The sequence below is a fragment of the Schistocerca piceifrons genome, chromosome 8, assembly GCF_021461385.2.
Source record: "Schistocerca piceifrons isolate TAMUIC-IGC-003096 chromosome 8, iqSchPice1.1, whole genome shotgun sequence".
NCBI classification, from domain to species: domain Eukaryota; kingdom Metazoa; phylum Arthropoda; class Insecta; order Orthoptera; family Acrididae; genus Schistocerca; species Schistocerca piceifrons.
Genome location: NC_060145.1, coordinates 318400610 through 318426882, shown reverse-complemented (window position 1 = coordinate 318426882; position 26273 = coordinate 318400610). Strand labels below are relative to the sequence as shown.

Genomic DNA, 26273 nt, shown 5'->3' with positions numbered 1-26273 from the left:
TTCTAAGATAAGTCGTAAGGTCAGTATCGCCTCACGTGTTCCAGTATTTCTACGGAATCCAAACTGATCTTCCCCGAGGTTGGCTTCTACTAGTTTTTCCATTCGTCTGTAAAGAATTCGTGTTAGTATTTTGCAGCTGTGGCTTATTAAACTGATTGTTCGGTAATTCTCACATCTGTCAACACCTGCTTTCTTTGGGATTGGAATTATTATATTCTTCTTGAAGTCTGAGGGTATTTCGCCTGTTTCATACATCTTGCTCACCAGATGGTAGAGTTTTGTCAGGACTGGCTCTCCCAAGGCCGTCAGTAGTTCCAATGGAATGTTGTCTACTCCGGGGGCCTTGTTTCGACTCAAGTCTTTCAGTGCTCTGTCAAATTCTTCACGCAGTATCGTATCTCCCATTTCATCTTCATCTACATCCTCTTCCATTTCCATAATATTGTCCTCCAGTACATCGCCCTTGTATAGACCCTCTATATACTCCTTCCACCTTTCTGCTTTCCCTTCTTTGCTTAGAACTGGGTTTCCATCTGAGCTCTTGATGTTCATGCAAGTGGTTCTCTTATCTCCAAAGGTCTCTTTAATTTTCCTGTAGGCAGTATCTATCTTACCCCTAGTGAGATAAGCCTCTACATCCTTACATTTGTCCTCTAGCCATCCCTGCTTAGCCATTTTGCACTTCCTGTCGATCTCATTTTTGAGACGTTTGTATTCCTTTTTGCCTGCTTCATTTACTGCATTTTTATATTTTCTCCTTTCATCAATTAAATTCAATGAATGGTTATTCACTGAAATATCATGGGCATTCGATGACTGTATCAAGCTGGGCATCCAAGGACCCTTCAAACAGCATATAGACTGAGAAGCATCAAATCAAATATAACTGTACTTTATTATGGATGAACTGCTAAATAACCAAGTAAGAGTAGAGGAGACAGCGTGTTAGGAAAGTTAAGAGATCCCCGCAAAGTAGCCAAATTTGGGCAGCCTAGTAGGACGTGGGCCACCACTAGGCAGGCATCACATTAGCAGGGTTCTCACGTTGGAGAATGTGGCCATGGGTCAGCCAAGTGCAGCCAATCCATAGTTGACGAAGGACAAAACATTAACTTCAGGAAGCACAAAGGGGAGACATGGTTGTCTTATCCTTTATTGCCCTCACTTTCTTTTGGGAGTCCTGAGCAGACCACACCATGTTCCACGCCTCTAACAACTGATAGCATAGAGTCAACCAAAGGTCCAGTTCTGAGACCCCCATTTCCAAAATCGGCATCCTAGTAATCAACTTTGTCAAGTAGTCGGTATGTTCATTGCCTGAGGTCCCAACATGTCCAGAGGGCCAAACAAAAATGAGTGGCCATACAGCTTCATGACAGTCAAAAAGGAGATCCTGGATAGTCGTGACTAACGAGTGATGAAAGGTAGCACTGGTCTACAGCCTGAAGGCTGCTCAGGGAGTCACTGCAGATTAAAAGCATATTGCTAGTGCAAGAAGCACAGTTAAGGGCTCATTTGATGGCCACCAATTCAGTAGTGAAGACAGTGCATCCATTTGGCAGGGAGTATAGTTCACTGCACCTTGCATGCGTGTATGCAAAACCAGTTGGAAAACCAGTCATCTGTTGAGCCATCAGTGAATACCACTTCCGAACCTCAAAATGTATTGAGGACAGCCAGAAACAGGTGGTGAAACACCATTGGATCAATTGAATCTTTCGGTCCAAATGATAAATTGAGAGAGAACTGAGGTCAGGGAACACGCCATCGGGGTGTACATGGTTGATTCCTGACAAGAAGCGACATCGGCAAAGTTGGAGTTCAGAGCAGGGACACTGTAGATGAATTGCAATTATGACCCTAGTTCTGGGTCTGTGTTAAGGGAGGCGGATCTCCCTATTAGGAAAAAAGGAAATGGTAGTTTGGGTACTTAGGCGAGCGACGAATGTGTATGGCATAACTGAGTAGCTGTTGTTGGTCCCTGATCTTTAGTGGAGGGATCCCAGCCTTCCCAAGCAGGCTGTTTACAGAGCTAGTTCAAAAGGATCCTGTTGCAAATCAGGTCCCATAGTTGTGTATTGGGTCCAGTGACTGCAATGCTGAACAATATGCACAGGGCAGGTCAGGGATTTGAAAAGCTGCAAAGGGTAATGCAGCCTGCACGTCAGCTGATGTTACTGATGCAGTGAAGTGTATTATGCATAAGTTGGCGAAGATGGGGAAGCCACATCAGCTGAGTATCGAAGACCAGTCCTAAGAAGTAGTAAGTCTCTGCCACACTGAGTTACTGGTTGTTGAGTTACAGCTCTGGTTGTGGATGTACAACATGGTGGTGACAGAAATGCACGATGCGAGTCTTGGCGCCTGAAAACTCAATGCCCTGGGTGACGACCCATGAGTATGCCTTTCAAATAGTGCCATACCGTCAGTGTTCAGCAACACCCACACTAGAGGAGCAACAGTAAAAGCAAAAACTGGCAGTATACAAGGAGGGGAACTGAAGACGCCACAGCTGTTGCTAGACCGTTGATGCCCATTAGAATGAGTGAAAAACTTAATACAGAGCCCTGCAGAACCCCATTCTCTTGGATATATGGAGTACCATGGGAAGCACCATATCGAACCTGAAAAGTACATTGCGACATGAAGTTCTGGCGAAAATCAGAATTGGGCTTCGGAGACCCACTCATGTAAGGTAGCGAGGATGTTGTGTCACCAAGTGATGTCATAAGTCTTTTGTAGGTCGAAGAAGACAGCAATAAAGTGTCGACATTAGTCAAAATTATGGTAGTCATAGTCAGAAAATGGTAACTGATGAATACTGCTTATGGTGCTGGAGAACCGGAGTGCAATCTCTAATGGCTTTGGTGATGTCCACCCTTCCAACAGGGGGTCAGAACGACAGTGAAGGTAAAAGCATGCCAGTCGGCACTGTTGAGATCCCATCTGGGTGGTGCCCAGGGGAGTGATGCTGAGGGAGGGACAGGAAGATTGGGAAGCAGCTGCTACCACACAGATCATCGTGGACCCCCCCCCCCCCCCCCCCCCCCCCCGCCAGTGGATGGATGGGGAAAGATGAGAGCTGCAAACAGAAAGATGAAAGGCTGAATAAGCACCATGTGCCACACTGAAGTGTGTGGAGGTACCAGTATTTAAGAGCCAGAGGTTGAGATCTGCCAATAAGTTTTCAATGTCTTTACCACAGCCAGGGATCATGGTTCCATCCCACAAAGGGTTATTGGTATTGAAAGTTGCCCAAGATTGGGAAGGGTGGGGGGAACTGAGAAACCAATGCAGACAATATGGTCTGACGCACTCCAGCACTGTGATGGAGGTAAACATTACAGATCGTAAACTCCTGAAATGCCCTTACCTAAACAGCCACAGTCTCCAAAGTTATATCAAGAGGCTATATATAGAGTCCAGAACATATGTGAAAACTCCATCTGACATCCAATCATAATCAACACCATTCTTAAAATAACCCAAGTAGTCACAAAGGCTCCACATTGCTGGGAACCAAAAGGGAAATGCAGAAAGCAGGGGAGAAGCGTAAGAGATATAGTAGCTCAGGCAGGTGGTGGAAAACACTACAATTCCACCAGAGGATTGTGCTGTCAGTATACCGTGAGAGCGTGAAGGCAACAAGGAGCCAGGTTATGTTCCGTGGTCACCTGCTGCCACTTGTGAAGAGATGATGTTATCAACAAATGTAAGATCTGAGAAACATTCTGTAGTGCAATCAGGAGCCTCAGGGGCCACTGGGATCACTGCTATGGCCACAAAAACAGAACATGTGGGATCCGGTGGCTTGGGGGCCACTGGAGTTTATCTTGGAAGGCTACTTCTTGTCTTTCTTCTCCTTAGTGTGCTTGGATGACTTCCCTGAATTAGTTTCATGGATTGAAGAAGATCATGAAGGCCTATGACCAGCAGCCTGTGGCTCCTTCAGCCACTGGCTGATAGCCAGTTACAGACTGGCAGAAACATTGGAGGGTTGGAAGGGAGTGTCCTGAGGGATCCCTTCCTGGCATGAGAAACAATGAGGGAGATGCATCCCCAGGGATGGGGAGTCATTGCTCCAAAATTGTTTGTGGGGGAAACAGCAGGATGAGAGCCACCAATCATCAGGGGGGCTAACTGTGGGATGCATAATGGGGGAGAGTATGGTAAGCAGAGAGGGCAATGTCATCATAGCTGGGTGTACAACACTGTCATGTGTGCAGGATGTAGATTCTCACACTTTTTCTTGGCCTCTTGGTATGTCAGTGTGTCCCGAGTCCTGTATTTTTTTCCTCTCTGAAAGACAGTGCATCACTCCACAGTTATGCAGATGGGACCACAGTTATGCAGATGGGAAAAGGAGCACAAAGAATATCTCTGTGAAACAGTTGTCCGCAATCCCTACAGACTGGGCTGCTATCACGACGTGACGACAGATGCCTGAATTTCATACATTTGAAGCACTGCTTAGTGGGGGAAGGGAACATACAGTTTTGTGTCACATTGATATAGCACCTGGATGTTTTCAGTCAATGAATCTTCCTCAAAGGCCAAGATGAAGGCCCCAGTAGCAAGCCTATTGTCCTCTAGCCCCCTATGGACACAATGGACAAAGTGTATATCCTGTCGCTCCAAGTTGGCTCATAGCTCATCATCGTCCTACAAGAGGTCACAATGGAATGATGCCGTGAACTATGTTTCAACTATTATGGGGAGTAATAGTCACCTGAATGTTACCCAGCTTGTCACAAGCAAGCAACATCTGTGATTGGTCAGGGGATGCTGTTTTAATCAAAACTAATCCACTCTTCATTTTGGAGATGGCTGCAGCATCCCCAAATTTGTCCCCTGTAGTCCCTACAAAGAATAATGGCTTTGTGGGCAAAAAGGAATCCCCATCTGTCCTTGTAAAAGCCAGATATTGGGGCGAGTATTTCTCTGCTTGTCACTTAGCCCTCCATTCCTTCCATGGTGCAGCCAGGGAAGCAAACATTTTAGGGTCATATAACTCTGTGTTGAATTAATTCTTTCCTTCTCAACAGACTGCTGGGACTGTATGACCATCAACAGGAGAAAGTTTCATCCATTTCATATGCAACCCATGCGCCATGGTGCCATCCACTCCGAACAGGGGCTCTCCCCATGGACATCACCCAGACTCAACAACGGCTACCTGGTCAGTATCCATTGCTTGGAGTCCATGTGTCCCAGTCGTGAAGAGCACATACTCCTTGGCATTCATGGGGAGGCTCCATCTCAGGCACCAATAGTGCAATCCCCTGCAGGGTCAGTGGGCTACCACCATGCAAGTCCTTGATGACACCCCCACAATAGGATGGTTACCATGCTGGGTTTTGTGCATACTATCTTATTGGAAAGGAAGAGTTCTAAAGTGAAAAGGCACGAAGGTGGAACAGACACCACATTGGGCGACCTAACCTGCATAATCCGCACTTCTGAAAAATTTGGAAAAGTGATCTCAGGTCAAACCCAACAATGGGGACTATTTATTTATTTATTAATGCATAGGTGTAGAGTGTGACAGAAGTGAAATGGAAAACTAAGGTCCTTAAACATGTCACAGGCCCACGTGAGGTCTGCACCAGAAAGACCATTCGATGGAAAAGCAGAGAGGAAAGAGACAGTGGAAGTATAGACTCACAGCACAGAAATGGAAGTAGTGCTGCAAAGGCTGTGGACCCATGTTACCCAAGCACGTACTCACAAAAGAGTTGCGAGATTTAATGTTAGGAGGGCTGCATCCATGAGAAGCCAGAAATTTACACTGAACACTGATGGGCGATTTCTTTTTGTGAAACCAAAGCACACATCGCGCTTTCTCCTTCTTCGATGCCATTTCGCCAGCAACTAACGTGACCTAACAGACCGCGTCGGTGTTGTGGAGCACTAGCGCCATCTATTGGTCACAACAACTACTAACACTAACCTTTGTAACAGCATCAAATGTAACTTATTATGTCAAACAGTTATTCTGTTATAAATTTTCATAATCAGGGCAAGACTTTGTGCTCACCCTGTATTGCAGGGATAGCTGGTGGTGGTAGGAAGGATCCAAATGGCAAACACTGTGAAGCGGTCACTGAAGTAAAGCATGTTGTGCTGAGCAGCATGCTCAGCAACTGGGTGGTCCAGCTGTCTCTTGACCACAGTTTATCGGTGACCCCGCATGTGGGCATACAGCATTTTTATTGTCAATCCCACACAGAGAGCAGCACAGTGGTTGCAATTTAGTTTGTCAATCAGATGATTGCTTTCACAGGTAGCTCTGCTGTGGTGGGATGGTTATGCTTGTGATTGGACTGGGGTAGGTAACGGTGGGAGGATGTGTGGGACACGTCTTTGCATCTACATCTGGGAGGGCAGGGAGCAGGAGTGGTGTAGGGATGGGCAAGGATATTGTGTAGGTGCAGTAGTCGGCAGATTACCTCTGTGGAAGAGGTGGGAAGGATAATGGTAGGACATTGCTCATTGCACGGCAAAATGAAGGGTAGTTACTACACTGGTACAAAATGTGAGTCAGTTGTTCCAGTCCTGTGTCATACTAAGTCATGAGCGGAGTGCTCCTTTTTGGCTCTGAGCACTACGGGACTTAACATCTGCAGTCATCAGTCCCCTAGAACTTAGAACCACTTAAAACTGACTAACCCAAGTACATCACACACATCCATGCCCAAGGCAGGATTCGAACCTGTGACCGTAGCGGTTGCGCAGTTCCAGACTGGAGCGCCTAGAACCGCTCCTTTTTGGTTGGACGTGGAAATGTGGGAGGCGGTAGGTGACTAGAGAGGCAAGGCATGGGAAATTTGTTTCTGTAGAGGGTTAGGAGGGTAACTTCGGTCTGTGAAGGGCATGGTAAGACTTAGTATACATGGAGAGGGACTGCTTGTCACTACGGATGTGACGGCCATGGGTGGCTAGGCTGTATGGAAGAGACTTCTTGGTATTGAATGAGTGGGAGCTGTCAAAGTACAGGTATTGCTGCTCACTGATAGGTTTGATAGGGATGAAAGCTACTGATACAGGCAATTTTGAGGTGGAGGTCAACATTGAGGAAGGTGGCTTGCTTGGTAGAGGAGGGTCAGATGAAGCAAATGGGGGACAGGGGTGGAGGTGCTCAGTTTATGGAGGAACGTGGATTGGGTGTCCTCATCTTTGGTCCAGATCACAAAGACGTTACCAATGAATATGAGCCAGATGGAGATGGCCCATGAATAAGCTGGCCTAGGATGATGCCACGTGGATGCCCATTGCTGTACCATGAATTTGTTTGTAGGTGATGCCTTCAAAGATGAAGTAATTGTGGGTGAGGATATAGTTGGTCATGGTGACCACAAAGGAGGACTGCCACATGTCCTGTCTACATTATGGCATAACTTAAAAATATTTATTTTCTGATTACAAATGTAAAAATATTCTCATACATAGTACGTTTGGAAAATGAATCTGTGAATTTCTACAAAACTTCAGCAAAGTAGCTTTTCTGTGTGAAACATGAAGTATGTTAGTAAATACAGTGTCCATGTCTGTCTGTTGTCTTTCATCAAATGATTGGCTTTAACCATTTGCTCATTGTCTTCTATGATAGCATCATAGATAATCAGAGAGAGCTTACTAGTTGCAAACTCTGATTAGCTCACCATATAAACAGACCCACTAACTAGCTGTATTCCAGTAAAATGACTGACCCCTCCATTTGCTACAGTTGGGCTCTGCTTACTCATTGCCTCCTACAGCAGTATTTGAGCTAACTGGAGGGAGCGCTTTGCTCAGAACTCCAACTCACTCAATGGTTAACTGGATCAGCTGGCCATCACTATTTCACATTTTAAGCGTCAGTAATTTTCTACATGAAAGATATTCCAAAGCCCTCAAAAACAGAAATTTTGTTCTGGCACTTTACATTTTGATCCTTACCAATGATCTTCAACTTGAGTCTTATGCAGTACACAGCTATGAATCTTAGATGGACATTGTAAAGTAATACATGGGTTTGTGATTTTCTTTTTTTTAGTTCCTGTTCAGATCAGGCCATCATGCCACTTGTCATTCAGAAGAAAAGGAAAATCCCACACTACCATTATACAGCTTAATGAGTGGCTTCACTTCTAGTAATGGTTACAATGAGGCTGTAATGTAACTCTCAGTCTCAAATAGTACTGTAAAACATGATACACAAAACTAGTATACAACATAATATATATTTTATATTTGTAATCTATAGCTCCAACCTTTGCACTGTCTTTTAGTTTTGCTGACTTACTTATTAATGTTGATTCATTTTTAAGAGATTTTTCATTCATTTAAAACTTCTATCTAAAAACTGGCTAAACTGGAAGTCAACTAATAATACACATTTTTGCAGAGCATTGTTCATGTCACTTAAATCTTATAATTTTCCTCAAAAGATGACAATTTTATGAAACACTGCATTTACTGTGGCAATAAACATGATTAAAAGATAAGTTTACATGAGAAAATGTTACTCATTTTAGTAAATGAACAAATTATTAAATTAAATGAGACAAATAAATATTTGTAATTTTACCTGTAAGAAGAAGTGTCAACAAAGTATTGAGAATATAATTATGTTAGTCAAAAAATGTCCAATTTTAGAAATGGCTTGGTCGCAAACTGCAACCAAGACATTTCCAAAACTGTATCATGCAGCAAATCTGAATGGTCGCTTGCCTCAAGGTGATTGCATACAGTGGTTATGTTTGGATAGGATCCTTTTCAGCTTTGTCCACATTGATCTCACCAAGGTATCACATATATTTTCTTTAATATTTATTCTATTATAAAATGATCGAATTAAAGTATTTACCTTGACAACCATGCCTGTTCCTGGCTCAGTCTTCAAAATTTTTTTTTGAGGTTCCTTTGTTTCTGTTTTCAAAGCCCTCTTTGTACTTTGTACTTTTTCTCCATTTGTTTTCCCCTCTTCTTTATCTTTATCACGTTTTGGACAGCTACAGACACGCACATTCATGAACTGTCGCCCCAGGACTTCTCCCCTGTAAAGGAGGTTGAGTTAAAAAGAGCTATAAATTAATAGATATTCCATATAAACTCCCAAAAAAATGTAACTTCTTCCTCTCTCTCTCTCTCTCTCTCTCTCTCTCTCTCTCTCACACACACACACACACACACACACACACACACAATTCTTAAGCTAACACTTTGGATACATAGCACATGAAACAACTAAAATGCTGTATAAAATATAAATAGGCCAATGAAATAAAGTGCTAACTGTTGAATTTGCAAGGATTTTAGTGTGATCAAATTATCTGTTGTTTCCAAATGCACCACACCACATGCTGGTAACAAGTAGTTCCATTTGTATCACTAGAAGGAACTGTCTGCTATATAAATTGTTTTGCCTCATTGCATTTACGTCTTTGTCTTTGAATTTGACCAAAACATAGCTTACAAGAAATTGAAATGAAGATCTCGTAGATTAGCACTTTCTTCCACTGTCTTATGTTTGTGACTGGCAGGTAACTAGATGAACCAGACATTTAGAAATACACTAAAAAAAGTCCTGCCCTAAATGTTCAGGATGAGTTCAGGCAACAGGTAAACTTTCAGAACATGTTCTGCACTCGGCTTGTCATCAGCTAAAGCCAACAAGAACCTGGGGAAATTTACAGCTTCTTTCATCAAAAAATAAGCCACACACAATAAAAAGGAACACAATACGCAATGCATCTTAATAGAATGTCCACACTACAGTAAAAAATATACAAATAAAAGATACTTGCAACAGGGGACAGTGTCTTTTTTGAAGCTGGTCTAAAGCCCTTTTGATACACACCAGTAACAATGAGAAAGCATATCAGGGCTAGCATAATGCTCTCATTACTCAAAGTTTGTTCTTGTACTCTTCACGGCTGTCTGACTAACAGTGAGGTAACAGCTGTCGAGGAGATAATGTACTGTGCCACAGGATGTTCTCTACAAACTTCCTTAATGGTTATAACAACTTCTTTGTTCCTGTAGAGAGCAATGTACCCTGAGACCCAGCAGATGCGATAACCTTGTCCTGCTTTTGTAACAATGAACTGGAGAAATAAATGGTGTTGAACTCTATCGAACATAGCTGTTGGAATTCAGTGCTGCTAACGGAACATTATTAGAGTTCTTCCTGATTATACTTAGAAATGTAGCAAGCAGATACTATCAGTCTCCTTAATTCACCAATTACGTATTCTAAACAAAGTAATACAAGGGACATTCAATAATTAAAGAGACAAATATTGATGTAGGAATGAAACAGTTTGTAGAGTTTTGTACTTTCATGACTTTAGACTGGCATCACTGTGATGAACTGAGAACAGCTGATGGATAAAAGTTGCTTTGTTTATAACCTCAACATAGCATTTAATGGAGGTATGTCCAATTGATGTTTCCACATTAGTTCGCAAGCATTCAGTGATACTGTTTTTGCTTTTTGAAAGTGAAAAATCAGCTAAAATCTTTTCTCAGACGATTTTATAGTACAGCAAAAGTTGTTTGAAGTGCAGAAATTTTAATAAGTGGGTAGAAAAGTTAAAAAATGGCCAAACCTCAGTGACCGATGAGCACAGGACTGTCCTTTTTGCTATTTACTGGTATACTCTACTTTCTTCTCCAAGTCAGAGAAATGAGTTGCCACAATGGATAACGTTGTGAAGGAATGTATGCCCAGAAATGCTGATACAAGACGGAATTTAAAAACGCAACATGTGAACGCTGCATTTTATGCACAAGGAAAAACAAGCTGAGTGCCTTTGGATCACTGATGATGATGATCGTGATGATGATGGTAGCAATGACTACTCAACAACCAGAAAAGCAGCTGGACTTTGGAAACTTCTCAACAGTGACAAAGTGTTTCTTTTTTGGCTTAGTTTTTAAACAAGGTCCTACCAAACTGAGGCCTTAACCACCCGTAACACGGAGATGTTCATAGCTTGAAAGTTTTTAAGAATGTATTTGATTCAAAGTCAGTGATACAAGTGACGAGAAGTTCTCTTGGTCTCAATCGTCACTGAGGTCACGAGAATGGAAATGAAGAGATGACTGGCCCAAAACGTTTTTGTTTTGTTGACTCCCTTAAAACTGTTGCAAAGGAAGTCTGTAACCTTGTTGAGGCTAACACTGATGAGCGTTTAGCATTTATTTATCAGCAGCTATTTTTCACTTAAAAAAATAAAATAAAAAAAAAGAAAGAAAAAAAAGAAGCTGTTATTCATTAACAAAGAATTTCAGACAACAGTTAAAATATTTGACTTAAAAGAAAATGAACTGCAACAAGGAATGACCATCATATATAGTGGAAATCAGTTTGGAAATCTGCAAACGGAGCTTTAGGACTACTGTGTAATATCTCCAAGAATAATTTAGAAACCATTCTATTAGAACCAGTGAAGCTTCTATGAGTTACATATATCGTACAATATCAAAGACAAAAGCTGTAAGCAAAAGCAAGAAGTGATTCTCCAAACAAAAGACTAGATAATTTCATGAGAAACACAGTAAAAGAAGAGAGGCTGAGTGTGTAAGCTATGTGAAAAAAAAAAAAACTTTTTGAATGGGCATGGGCATGGGCTGAAGGAGAGGATGGCTCAAAGAACACACATTAATGACATTATGAGGGGCAGACAGGAAAGGTAGCCAGGCGCTACAGTACGGGACGTCCACAGTGTACAACAGCACAAGAAGACGGATATATCACCATCAGTGCCTGCAGACGGCCACGAAGTACTGCAGGTAGCCTTGCTCGGGACTTTACCACAGCCACTGGAACAGTTGTCGCCAGACACACAGCCTACAGACAACTGAACAGACGTAGTTTATTCGCCCGGAGACCTGCAAAGTGCATTCCACTGACCCCTGGTCACAGGAGAGCCTGTAAAGCCTGGTGTCAAGAACACAGTACATGGTCATTGGAACAGTGGTCCCAGGTTATGTTCACAGACGAGTCTTAGACTAAGGGTTGTACTGTGTACAGCACATAGAGGCTCTGAGGGGCATTGAGAGAATCGGAGCATATGAAAGGTCCGTGTTGATGGATGTACTGGGGAAAAGCTAAAGCCATTGACGATATTCCATGAGTAAAGATGATCGAGACATCGTTGAAGATGAGACAAGTCCATAGAGATCTGCACAAGATCGCAAAGTCGTTGATGAAAAGAGAGCTGGAGATGCCTGGCAGGAGAAAGGCCATAATAGGGTTAATGACTATAGCAAAGAGCATGACACTTAGGATGGAGCCTTGAGGCACCCCGTTCTCCTGGATGAAGATGACCGACAAGCCCGAATCCACAAGTACATCGAAAAATTGGTCTTTTACAAATTCCTGAAGGACATCAGGCAGGTGGCTTCGGAAGCCCCATATGTATACAATATGGAGGATACCTATCCCCCAACAGTTATTGTTGTCAAAAAACATGGCCATAAACTGGTATTTCTGAAGAAAACCATTCATGAAGTGAGTTGACAAAGTGATGAGATGGTCAACTTGTGACGAAGTAATCTGGGATATTTTTACTTCCCCTCTTGTTTTGCCATCTGCCTCCTCAAATTCGTTTTTTCACTTTTAACTAATTAACAGTAACATACGTGAGTATAATCTGCATTTTCGTAAAAGAGAAAGGCTGGCCCTCAGTTTTAAAGAATATAACACCAGATCTAATTTTGTGCTTTATGTATGGAATTGAGTCTATAATTTATTTTTACTATTATTAGTTAGTATGTTTCATTATAGGGTGAAATCAGTAATTGTTTCATAACTTAAATTCTGTTGTTGACATAACAACAAATATAAATTCTGTACCAAGTATAAACATTAGGAGGAACAACTAATAGTATTCTTTAAGTATTTATTTTGCTATATTTGAAAACATGTTAGCAAAGCCAGCCCTTAATTCCAATTCCATTGCAAAAAACTCCCCCACGATTTCCAGCACCTCTGATGGTGTGCTCCTTCCAACTGGTGGCCCCTTAGAGGAGGGGGGCCCCTCACCTGCCTTGGGTGACTGTTTACACTCAGGTGACACCTCCCAAAGTCCTGACAAGAGGGACCAATTGACAATTTGGGAAGATCACAGCTCATGCAATCACACCTCCCTGGGCCTGGCTTGTACCTAGGGGCACATGCAAAACCTAACTGTCAACCTAGTGCTGGGAATTACGCATTGCCCAGTCACATATCAAGCTTCAAACGTGTGGTTCAGCCTTCAGGAGCACACATGGAAGAAGAAGAAACAAAGAGGAACCTCAAACACTGAAGCAGAGGAAAGATAGGAGATAGAGAATGAAGAAAGAATGAAAAAAGAATGAAAAAACAGATGTAGGACTATTCTGATGTCAGGCTACTAAAACTTCAGAAAAATTCCCAAAAACTTCCCAGACATGTTCCCCAAGGGAGGGGAAAAAGAAAGGAGCAGGATAGGTGTGCAGCACAGAAAGGGAAATGATTCTGCAATGGATGGGGCCATATGGTAGCCAAGCATAAATTCACCAGAGTGGTGAGCCCCCTGAGGGCTCAATGATGATATAACCCTCTGCCCATATAGTTTCACCACTGTAACGTAACATATCACGTTGGTGAAGTGAGTACATTCACTTCCACTAGTTATATTTGTTGCTGATAATAGAAAAAGTTTACACAGTCTGAATAAAAGAAACAAAAATAATTTTCATGCAGACTTTGCTTTCTAGTTTACAGTTCAGAGTTATTATCCAACAACATAACTTGGTACTTCACATTAGGAGTGCTCCAAGTGGTGTATGCGGTTCCTGTTTCCCATAAGTATTACTTTTGCAGGGCATACAGTATTAAAAAAAAGCACCTGTGTGCTTAAAGAAACTGGCAACACAGAGATGTAAAAATTGATTATATTAGTTTATGTTGTCCAAAGTGAAATCTTATTGGGAGAAATTATAAAATACTGCTACACAAACTATTTGCAAACTAAAGTTGGCACTGAGCTTAAACACATCAATACTTTATAACTTCAACCGATTACCTCTGCTCCATGCATCCTCCATGGAAAGTGTCACATTATAGTGTGAATTATTATTATTATTATTATTATTATTACTATTATTATTGGTGTTTTGCCCTTAAAGAGTGCAGTTAGACTAAAGTACATGGCCAATTCATTTTGCTGCCTTCCTTGCTGCCCAAACTTCCCTCATTCGCTTGCTGTGTTTCTGTTTCTGGCCCTCTGTCCATGCTTCTTGTCGGCTTTGTGTCTTCGGCTTAATCTTGGTTGCCCATATTTCTTTCATCTTCTGGCTGTGATCTTGTTTGTGTTAATTGGTCCACTTAACGCCTTTTCGATGGTCACAGTGTATCTCATGTAATTTACTTTCCTTAGTGATGTTTCTGAATTTTGTTCAGTCATTTATTGTGTCCGGTGTGATGTTGAGTTGGTTCAGGTTGTTTTTTACCTCTGCCACCCATTTGTTGTTTCTAGTGGTTACCCAGTGAAAGATCCATTTGGTCAGTCTGTGAGATGGCATTCTGTATAGGTGTAAATAGAATTGTAGTCTGTGTTTTCTAATCTTTTCTGTGATATTCTCAGTATGTTTGTATAGTTCCTCTGTAGGTTTCTTGATCGATATTCCATTGTTGTTAGTTGCACCAAATATTTTCCTAAGTATTTTCCGTTCTACTTTTTCTAGTTGTCTGATATGTGTATGTCCAAGGATTAGTGTGGTCTCTGCTGCATACAGTACAATGGAATGGTAAAGATTGGTATAATGTCTACTGCCATACACTTCAAAGTGGCTTGCAGCAAGAGTATATGTGTGTGTGTGTGTGTGTGTGTGTGTGTGTGTGTGTGTGTGTGTGTGTGTGGCGCGCGCGCACGTGTATGTCGGTGTGCATGGACAATGATTTACATATAGTTGAGGTATAGTGCTCAACACATTATTTGCAAGTAAGAATACAGAATCTCAATGCGTTGACACTCGACGGCATTAATGGTAACATCCAGTTCAATATGGAGGTACAAAAAGGCAACACAGTGCCCTTCCTCGAAGTCCTTATCCAGCGCTAACAAAATGGATACCTTGGCCACGGCATCTAAAGAACAACTGACCAAAAGTGATCTGTACTTGCATGTCATCAATCACCACCACCCAGCACAGAAGTGCACTGTGCTACTAACATTGGTGCATGATGCATGAATGAAATCAGACGCTGATAACCTGCCCCATTAGCTGAACCACCTAAGCAAGGTCTTCATTACCGAGCGAGGTGGCGCAGTGGTTAGCACACTGGACTCGCATACGGGAGGACGACGGTTCAATCCAGTCTCCAGCCATCCTGATTTAGGTTTTCCGTGATTTCCCTAAATCGCTTCAGGCAAATGCTGGGATGGTTCCTTTGAAAGGGCACGGCTGATTTCCTTCCCCATCCTTCTCTCACCCGAGCTTGCGCTCCGTCTCTAATGACCTCGTTGTCGACGGGACGTTAAACACTAATCTCCTCCTCCTCCAAGGTCTTCATTCTTGCCATTCTGCAGCTCCATATCGTGCAAGGTAAGCAGCCTGCTTAAAAGACACAGAATGAAATCAATCTTCAGGCTTCTGACAAAAATCTTAAAATTATTGAGACTAGTTAAAGATGCAGCATGTCTGAACTCCTGGGGTCTACAATACACCTTGTGAGTGTGGCCAGGCTTACACTGGACAAACAGTAAGCAATGTGGAACAATGCAGGAAGAAACACGAGAGGTTTTATTGCCTACGCTACCCCGAGAAATCAGTTTTAGCTGAGCATGTTTTAGAAAACAGTCACTGGATAAAATCTGATGAAACATCCATTGTGCTTTGCACTAACAGCTTCTGTGACTGTGTAATTAAAGACTGCATTGAAATAAAAATCACCAATGACACCCTAAATAGAGACGGTGGCCTGCAGCTCAGCACGGCTTGGGATTCAGCAACTGCGTGGCTGAAGCGGGCACAATAAACACAGAGTCAACGTATGCCCACACGTGGCTATGCTGCAAGCACCAGTCATAGCCAGCAGCAAATGTAATAAGGGGTGTACCAGCAGCCCACTGGCACTCATAGCACTTGACAGCAGCCAAGGAGTGCTTGGCTGATAGCTCGTGCAATTTTAATCACTTGATGCAGCTGTCCTTGTATCACTTTCAGTTGAAATATGAGCAAAGACATAAAAGGTATCTCTTCTATACACAGGGTTAATCAACCTGGAGTGAGAACTGGAATGCTGACATAAGATGGGGCAAGAATATGGCTGTGGAGAACGAGTAAAGGAAGGAAGGCACACAATGAAGCAGGGCACACGGTGGATGAAAATTACTTATGGAGTAATGTAATGCTCAACCACAGGGTTAACAATTTGAGAATAAAAACTCAAACAATAATGTCCACATGTGGGAAAGCATGATGGACAGATCAACACAATATGTAACAGACAAATGAAATATATTACATACTGAGTACCAAAATGTGAGAGCAGTGAGAGGTGGAAAAACTTATTGCAGGATGAGAGAAAGAATGATGCCAGGGAACTAAGGTTTGCAGAAGAATGTAGGTATTTGAAAAAAATGAGAATGAGTCAATATGCAAATAACAAATTAAAATGAAATTCCATAATGAAATTTTCTTTTTTTTTTTAATACTGTCTTTTACAGAAGGCATGACTGCTAAGTACTTATTGAAATATACGTGCAATGTGGCTGAAAATGACAAATTTCATAGTACAATCCAGTCTGAAGCTTCCAGAATTTTGAAACATTCCTCAGTATGAAACAGTATAAGGAACAGGAAAAGGTATATGTCTATGAGGGCAGAAATATATGATAATTTTTTGTACTTTATTTTTAAGTATTGGCATGAAGGAGATCAAAGTGTTTCAGATGTGGTGCTATAGGAGGATGTTGAAAATTAGTGGATGGATACAATGGGAAAACAGAAGGTTCTCTGCAAGACTGACAAGGACACAAAAGTGTGGAAAACAATGACAAGAGGAAACAGGATGATAAAACGCGTGTAAAGATATAATGCAATAATGATAGAACATGTATAAAGATATAAAGGAATGGCTTCCATGGTACTTGAAGAAGCTACAGAGGTTATAAACTGTAGGGGAACACAAGAGATTGAAATATATTCAATAAATAATTGAATAGTACTATTCTGAGATGAAGAGGCTGGAAAAGGACAGAATTTGTGGTCAGCCACAACAAACCTGTCAGAAGACTGATGAAACTGTAATAGAAAAGGGTTTGGGGGTAATATTTAGAATCTATCTCTGGAACTACTGCCCAACCATTCTGTCTCCTTGTAAATTTAAAACTGCCAAACATTTCATAACTGATCATCCTATTTCTATTTTTCAGATATTCTTCACTCACAGAATCAAAAGAAAGAGATTTTAACTTTGTCAGTTTCCACCAAATGAAATTTGTTTCTTTTCTTGATTACCTCCCTTTGTCTTAATCCTTCACCAAAAGTTCCATTAAATGCTGGAGTACTGTCCATCCCTTGTTCCTTTTTTCGTGTTGTTCTTTCATCTCCTAAAGGAAACCTTCTAAAAACATCTGGACAAACTAAATTCTGGAAAGTTGTTTTTGTTTGCTTATCTATTAAATGTGGCTCAGAGGCTAACTAGATAAGACATGAGAAGAGTATCAAGCATGATGGAGGAGGATAGTAAAGGTTCAAAAAAGGTGTTATATGGGGTGATTAAAAGTAAGAGGAAATACGATACGATAGATTATGCCCGAATGGTGAACAAAAGTGGCCAAGATGTAGAGAACAAGGAGGAACCCAAGAATATGTGGAAGGAGTATTTTGAAGAACTCCTGAACCTGAATGGAGACCTGGATGAGGAGGAACAAGCTGAGAAGAAAAAAGAGGAGGGACAGCAAATACAAAAAGACCTTACACGGGGAAAGGTGGAATAGGCACTGAGCAAGATGAAGGGAGGGAAGTCACCAGGTCTGGATTAGCTAAGTGTAGAGATAGTGAGAGCAGTGGGAGAGATGGGGATACAATGGCTATATCGACTAATAAAAAGTTGTGTGGAGACAGACGATGATCCCAGAAGATTGGAAGAGGGGAATAATTGTCCCGATCTTTCAGAAGGGAAACAGAAAAGAATGCAAGAACTATCGGGGGATAACACTGATGAGTCATTGTGCAAAGACTTTTGAAAAAATTTTGGAAGCATGAATTCAGGTAAAATTAGAAGGAAGGATGAGAGAAGAGAAACATGGCTTCAGAACAGGAAGGTCCACGGTGGATATAATTTTTGCTGTAAGACAACTGCAGAAACAGCATTATGAATATGGAATAGGTCCACTCATGACCTTCTTGGACATTGAAAAAGCGGATGATAGTGTATGCAGAAGCAAAGTGCAGAAAGCCCAGGAGAACAGAGGAGAAGCAAAAAAGATTATTTGGAGGATAACGGAAATGTACCACGGAAGTGTGAGCTGTGTGAAAGTGGAAGGAGAGAGATCAGCTTGGAATGGCTTGAGAAAGGGAAGTGCACTTTCACCATTACTATTCATTGCAGTGAAGGATGTTATAATAAGTACAGTAGCACAAGTAATTGGTGAAGGAAAGATGAAAGCTATGGTGTTTGTAGATGATCTGATGATTTGGGGGAATAAGGAGGATGAAGTACAAGAGCAGTTGGACGTATGGGAATGAACAGTACAAGAATATGCAATGAAATTTAGTAAAGTAAGAGTGATTACCACAACAAGACCATAGGAGAGAGGAAGAATTGTTAGGGAACGATTGAGGAGAGTGGAGAGCCTGCTACAGGAAGATGGAAAAAAAAACAACAGAGAAATAAATGAGTGGGGGAGAAAAGCAGAAGCATTTTAAGCATTTTGGAAGAGTGTGGGAAGCCTGATATGGAGCAAGGATGCATCCCCAATCAGTAAAAAGGTTGTATACCGGACATACTATGTCCTGATCCTGACATGATGACAGCAACCTTCATGCTTACAGTCTGTGTGCTCCTTCCCCTACTGTCTCTCTGGCTTCCTGTTCTTGAATTATCTTTTTTTTTGTTTTTCCCCTCAGCACTCTTATTTGGAAAATGCACGCATGTGTACTCTCTCTCTCTCTCTCTCTCTCTCTCTCTCTCTCTCTCTCTCACACACACACACACACACACAGAATGAACTTCTGTTCTAAAGATATAGCTCATTAAATTATAATTTACAGAAAGGAAACAAGAAAAAATATATGTAACACAGGTAAAAAACATTCACCAATTACATCTCTATAAACAGCTACTCACATGTCATTCTCCAGAGTAAAGATTATTCCCATTGGTCGCCTGCCAATGCCATTCTGACAACTGTTGAGACAAGTAAATTGGTAGGAAACAGTGAAATAATCCATTCCAGATTGAAGACTTTCTACTGGAACAACAACACTTAACCGGCCACTGTTCACATCTGAGCAGTATAGAGCAGAATTTGTTGAAGTACAGCGTAGGACATGTTGTACCAATTCCACATCTGCAAAACACAAATGAATATTATCAACAAAGATTGAACTAAACTCAAAATAGCCCACCGGGCTAGACGTGCTGCTTACCAAGAGGGGAGGCGTGCCGGTCCCCAGCACGAATCCGCCCAGCGGATTAGTGTCGAGGTCCAGTGTGCCGGCCAGCCTGTGGATGGTTTTTAAGGCAGTTTTCCATCTGTTTCGGCGAATGCAGGCTGGTTCCCCTTATTCCGCCTCAGTTACACTATGTCGGCGATTGCTGCACAAACACTGTCTCCACGTACACGTACACCATAATTACTCCACCACACAAACATTTGGGGTTACACTCGTCTGGTATGAGACGTTCCCGGTGGAGGGGGGTGGGGGCGGCGGCAGGGAGAGGGAGATGGGAGTCCACTGGGTGCCAAACCGCACAATAACCCTTCAGTGTGGGGCAGTGGTGGGGTGGATGGACTGCTGTGTCCTGTTGTGGGGTTGTGAAGCACTGAGGGCTGCAGCAGGATGATGCCTCTCTGTTGTTTCTAGGTTCCCGGTTCAATACACAGTGCACACACAAACTAAAAATAACATTCTTTGCAAATAACAGCTACAAAAGTGATGAATAAGAAAAAAATTACCTGTCAACTTCAAGTAATAAATATGACCAATCAAGTTCAAATAAAAGTTAAAGCTTTGGAAAAAAAAACCTAAAGTTCAAGTATCTACAAAGTTAAAGCCAACAAGCTGTGTATAAAGGGCCACAACAATGCATTTAGTCAATTGTGAATAATATACAATAGAAATAAAAATACAGTGTCAAGTTTGCTGAACAACAAAATTACTTGATTCTCTGACTGGAATTACAGACGTGAAAGAATATGGAAACAGTTACGTCTGACAAGTGACAGGGGGAAGGTGAAAATTTTTAGAACTTAACTAAGAAAGACACACAAAGTGCGATGATCAAAAATTGAAGTTGGTATGATAAAAGTTGAAAAAAATGAAATTAAAATATAAATGAAAGAGACTCGCTACCATCCTCAGTACCTTAATCCAGGCAGCTTCCTCTATATTATTTGTGTCCCATTCTAGTAAACTATCTCTTAATTTTGTCACTTCCACTCTATGTGATAGCCCATTTCTTTGTATTGTTTTTAATTCTCTTTTATTTTTAATCTGCCTCATGTGGTGTCTGCTAACTGTACACAAAGCAAATGAGATTGGTCATATTACTATGGAACTATTCTTCACAGTATATTGGCAGACAGCTGTTTTTGGCATTTAATTGTGTACACTATAACATGTTTAGTAAAAACCATGAAACTTGGTGGAAATGGGTGAGCAACTACCTAAAGACAGTTTCTTAAATTGTCAAAAAATGTTGAGTGCAAGGTCTGCCACAAACAAAATGGGACTGATGCTACAAAAATTTGTGTACTTAGTACAAACGTTCACTTATTTTAATCCCTTTCAAAATAGGGTCCATTTGAGTCCGTAAACATTTTTTGCTGTATATTTAAAGTCACATGATCTAGTAATGTTATTTAGTATCAAATCTACCAAACTGAGCATTTTAGATGGTGCCTAGAATGTCTTCATACACCAAAAATTACACAAGTTATAACTGTTAATAACCATCATCCACGACAATTTCCTTAACAAATTAATTGTGTGACAATCTGATTTGCTACAAACTGTAGCAAATGAAACATACATGTTTACAATAAAACCCCTCAGTGCCATGATTCAGTATACTAAATAGTTTTAATGCTAAATGCGATAAACAATTTTGCATTTAAACAAATTAAACTAGAATAAGTAAATCTCCAGAATAACACATATTATGAAGTCAGTACTGTAGGGGTGCTGAGTGGAGACATCTCTATGTTGTCAGGATGGTGTTGTGGACCTATTGAGCATCTTTTGGTGCTAATAAAACATGTTTAGCAAATTAACATTTATTAATTTAGAGTTACAGTTCTGTGCCTTCTTGTCAGCCTCAGCTGATGCCTTGTGCCAGTGTCACGGTCGAATTCCACTGACTCCTGTTGCTGGCTCGGCTGGCTGGCCACCAAGGCTACTACACCAGCAATTCGCCCAAATTACTGTGGACTGCTATCTGGGAGTTTAAAGGCAAATGCATAACATGAGTAAGTGCTCCACGCTGTGTTAGAGTACCCTCGATCCCATCCCAGAAGATGACTATGACCTTGACAACCCATCTGGATACACCGCACTGTCGGAAGTTGGTAGTCCACTGATCCTGACCCCACTGTAAAGGTAAGTTCTTGCACTCGGAAGTGCCTGCACCAATCATCAGAAACAGAGGCACCAGATGTCCCTCTCCCAGCAGTGATGTATATGAAGATGACAGTGTGACAAGCATGGTGAGATGTACTGCTGTTGGAAGATCCTCAGTCTCCCCATTGTGATGTGGTAGGCGGTGACCAGTGTGAAGTCCCATGAGAGGCAGGTCATGGTTACTTGGATGCTGACGTCTCAGGAATAGCAAGCAGCATGTGCACTAGAAGTGTTGGAACATTTAATACATGGTTGTCACTACACCACAGTAATCACTGAATCGAGTGTTTCGGTATGAACATCATCGATCCTAATGACCATCTCAATTCAGAGCTGGAGAACTGTGGTATTTATGGAGACAGGCAAGATGTAATGACAAGAGGCCCTGTTGGACCGAATGTGGCCCGCTTCCTTAGTAGTGGTCAATGATTCCAGTTCTGCTGTGTCTGCTTAACAATTTGTTAAGACTCTTAACTGCATTGTCAAGTAAACAAAAGCTGTCATTACGCCAGAAGTAGTGCTTGTTGCCTCTCTCTCTCTCTCTCTCTCTCTCTCTGACTGTGCAACTTGTGCCTGGCCATTGGTGTCAATATGTGTGTGCTCATGTATGTACACAATTAACTTACAGTGATGATTGTTTCTTGCTGCTGCATAGCCTGCCTGGTGTCGCCCGTGACTGTGCTAGTGTGAACTTAAGAAAAATTATAATTTCATGCCCTTTTTTACTCTGTGGTGTAACATAACAGTGTAGGCACATCCATCACCTGCTTCCTGTCTTAGTGATACAACAATTTTCAGTGTTTACGATGGTAATATTAAAATTGTTTAAACTGTCATTAAAAGGCTTTTGCCATGTGAATACAATGAGTATACTGTAAATTCTGAAGGCAACATGTGAAAGTCCACCAGAAGAGATTCAGAATAAAAGGACTACGTAATTTATAAACACATTTTCTAAAGTTGTAAATAGTGAACAATATGTATTTTATTAATAACGAAAGAACCAATAGACATAGAATATTGTTTGAAGGCAGGGAATGGGAGCAAGAAAGAGGGTTGTGTTTTAAAGTTGTACAAAATTTGAAAGATGGTCATGAAAGTGATTTTAGTTGTAATGAACATGATGGTAACATCAGCGACACTATATGAGCAAGGTGCACCAGTGCCACACGTGCTCAGTTTCAGCTCGGTAGTCACAGGGCATTCTTAATAGCAGCTTAGCCTCAACGCTGCAAAAGATAGATTCTGGCAATGTGTTCGCTGTATAAAGTGTGAAAAACCTTTGAACCGTGCTCAATGCATTGAACTTGTTGTATTTCATCATTTGCGAGTGATGGCTGTTTGTGGCTGTGAGAACTTTTAACTTTCGATGGACATTAAGACTCTGAACTGAGCTGAAATACGAATTTTTGCAGAGTGTTACAATGTGCTACAGTGAACTAAAGACCATCAAACTATTTTCTCACAAATTATTAGTGTTAATGAGAAACTAAGTAGATATCAGACAGTTTTATTGCTGCAATTCAATAATCATAATACCGGATACTGAATATTAGTTTCTCATTTTCTTAAAATTAAGGCTCTTGTGGACTTTGAGTTCAGCACCCCTGTATGATAACTTCATGTGGGAGTTTGCTGTGTCTAGATGGACATACTGCTAGCTTCAGTGCACGCATTTATGAACTTTGCTGATGCACTGTTCACGTCAAAACCAGTGTTGTTTTACCTCTTCTACTGTGTGGTCACCATTTGCATATGATTTCAATTCTACTTAATAAAATTAATTTTATGCAATTTTCAATCAGTAATGGTTGTCAGTTTCATTTATTTAAGTTAACTATTGAATCTAAAAAACAAAACCAGGAAAGGCTCTCAAATTAAATTTTACAAAACTGTAGCAGCTCCCGAACTGCTCTATGGAAGTGAGAGCTTGGTGATTACCAAGAAGCAAGAAAGCCAGATTAAGGCACAAGAAATGAAATTCCTTAGAGGTGTTAAAGGTTACACAAGAGAAGACAGGCTAATAAATCAAGATATTAGAGACGAACTGCAAATCTTTAGCCTCAATCATAAAATTCTAGATTACAGAAGAAAGTTCAACAAACACCTACAAAGAATGGAGAGTGAGAGACTTCCCTTAAAGGCAAGAAATTATAAGTGCCATGGGAGAAGAGACAGAGGAAGACCCCAACAGAGATGGGTACTGTAACAGGCAATTCCTGCCTAATACCTGAAGAGAAGATGAACTACGTGATTTTACTAATTTTATTTGTAAATGCTGCAATGTTTCACAGCTTTCAAGTATTGTGAAGATGTTCAGTAAAAATTCAATGATTCTACATTCAAGTTGCCCAAAAGGATTGCAGCCACCTTTTAGCCATGTTCTGGAGTCAGATTTTTTACTAGATAACATATTTAGCCAACTCTCTTGATCACAACTTTTGAAACTATTTTATTAGTTGAAAGAGCCAGGGGACCTTACATATGGGGCTTGTTATTGGTCTGATTATCCCAATGAGTAATCCAAAATCTAAAAACTGAAGTTAACCCATGAATGGACAGGCTGGGTCTCCCAGACCTAGGCAGATGTGAAACCACGTCCAGATGTCATGGGGTTGGATGGTCATCCCCCATTACAGATGTTAGACATCATAGGTTGGGTAGAATGTAAAACGGGACAGGCAGTGAACTGTGGTGGGACTAACAACAAACTTCAATGCTGGGCAGAGTACAAGTGTTTTGAACAGAAACTGCACCAAACACCCCAAACAATGAGCCTCTGCAGCCAACAACCTACGCATGTGACAACATTAACACCAATGATATTGACAATTACGACTGAAATTAGCACATGACCTTCAGCACTGAACATTGGCGCAGTGGCAGAGCGTTGCATGATTTGATGAAGCCCAATACCTCCTTTATTATGGTGACAGGAGGGTGCAAATCTGTAGTCTTCCAGGGAACAGCTCATTGACACTTATATTGTGGGATGTAGACAAGCTGGCTCCATTATGCTCTGGGGAACAGTCATGGAGCAACCACAGGTCCAGTGGAGCTCATGCAAGGCACCATGACAGCAAGTACTGTACACTGGTTGCAGACCACGTACACCCCTTCATGACTATCATGTTTACCGATAGCAGTGGCATTTTTCAACAAGATAATACGCTATGTCACTAGGCCAGGAGTGTGATGGAGTGGGTTGAGGGACACAGTGGCGAGTTCCAGTTGATGTGCTGGCCCCCCCAACTCACCAGGTCTGAACCCGATCGGACACATCTGGGATGTGACTGTGGTGTCACAGCTTATTGCCCCCCTTCGCGAAATTTATGGGGATTAGGTACCTTGTGTGTGCAGATGCAGTGCCAACTCCTTGCAGCAACCTACCAAGAGCTCACTACTTCCATGCCATGACATGTCACTGCTGTTATCTGTGCCAAAGATGGACATACCCTTCAAAACCTGGAAAGTATGGATCAAAATATTTATCATGGATGATGCAAAAATATACTATGTACAAAATTTGGAAGTACACATGGGACTACAACCTGCAGGTATCTTCCAAGTGACTAACACAGCTGATGATAACGTGCTCAGACTCTAAGAGCCAGTGAAGGGTACAGGAAGGAATATTACCCTTTACAAATGGTTCACAAGCTGCACTCTTGCTAGAAAACTTTTCACAGATTGTAACGTTACACTTGTTTGAACACTGTACAAAAATAATTCCTTTGGAATTCTTGCCTCACCAGAAAAGAGAAATACATCTATCCATATTTGGAATTAGCAACAATTTTGCATTGGTGTAATATGTGCTAAAGAAAAATAAATGTGTACTTTTGCTATCGTCAATGTATACCAACAATAAAAATGATGAAGGAACAGATAATTTGAAGAAGCTACGGATTATTACGCCCTATAAATCAACAAGTGGACTGGACTGGATGAAGTTGATGAGATGTATTCATAATATAATGTTGGAAGACAAACAAGACGGCAGCAATTGTGAATGTTTCATGTCATTATGAACATTGCTGATATAAAAGCACTTTTAGTATACAAAGCAAACACAGGATTGGATATTTCAAGAAGACTGCTTCTCAAACAATTAGGTTAGGAACTGATAAAACCACATGTGGCACAGGCAAGCATGGTTGTCTGGGATTACCACTGAGAAGTAAGCTTTTCCAGAAGGCAAATGAGTTGACTGTTATGAATGTAAAGTCAATCAAACAAAATATTCTTGTAAAAGATATGGAAGGTGGCTGTGACTGTCCCATTCATTCTATTATGTTATGTGAAGATTGTGAAGGACATACAAATCAAATCAGTAACATGTATATCGCAACGAATGAAAATCATTTTTTATTAGATTGTACTATGTACTAAATGTGCAATATTGTGACAATCCTGAAGTCATAACATTAAGGATGTGAACTCTCAACAGTGAATTTTTTAAACAT

At 41.2% G+C, this 26273-nt stretch overlaps 1 protein-coding gene across 1 annotated transcript in view; it reads right to left on the bottom strand.

The window, feature by feature from the left end:
* Positions 1-26273, bottom strand: part of LOC124712056 (cellular tumor antigen p53-like) — an 82197-nt gene that overhangs the window by 19501 nt on the left and 36423 nt on the right. Inside the window, exons 5-6 of the mRNA XM_047242351.1 lie at positions 19313-19535; positions 8849-9038 (exon numbers count right to left, since the gene is read on the bottom strand). Of these exons, the coding sequence (XP_047098307.1) occupies positions 8849-9038; positions 19313-19535 (413 nt within the window). The remainder of the gene's footprint in view (positions 1-8848; positions 9039-19312; positions 19536-26273) is intronic.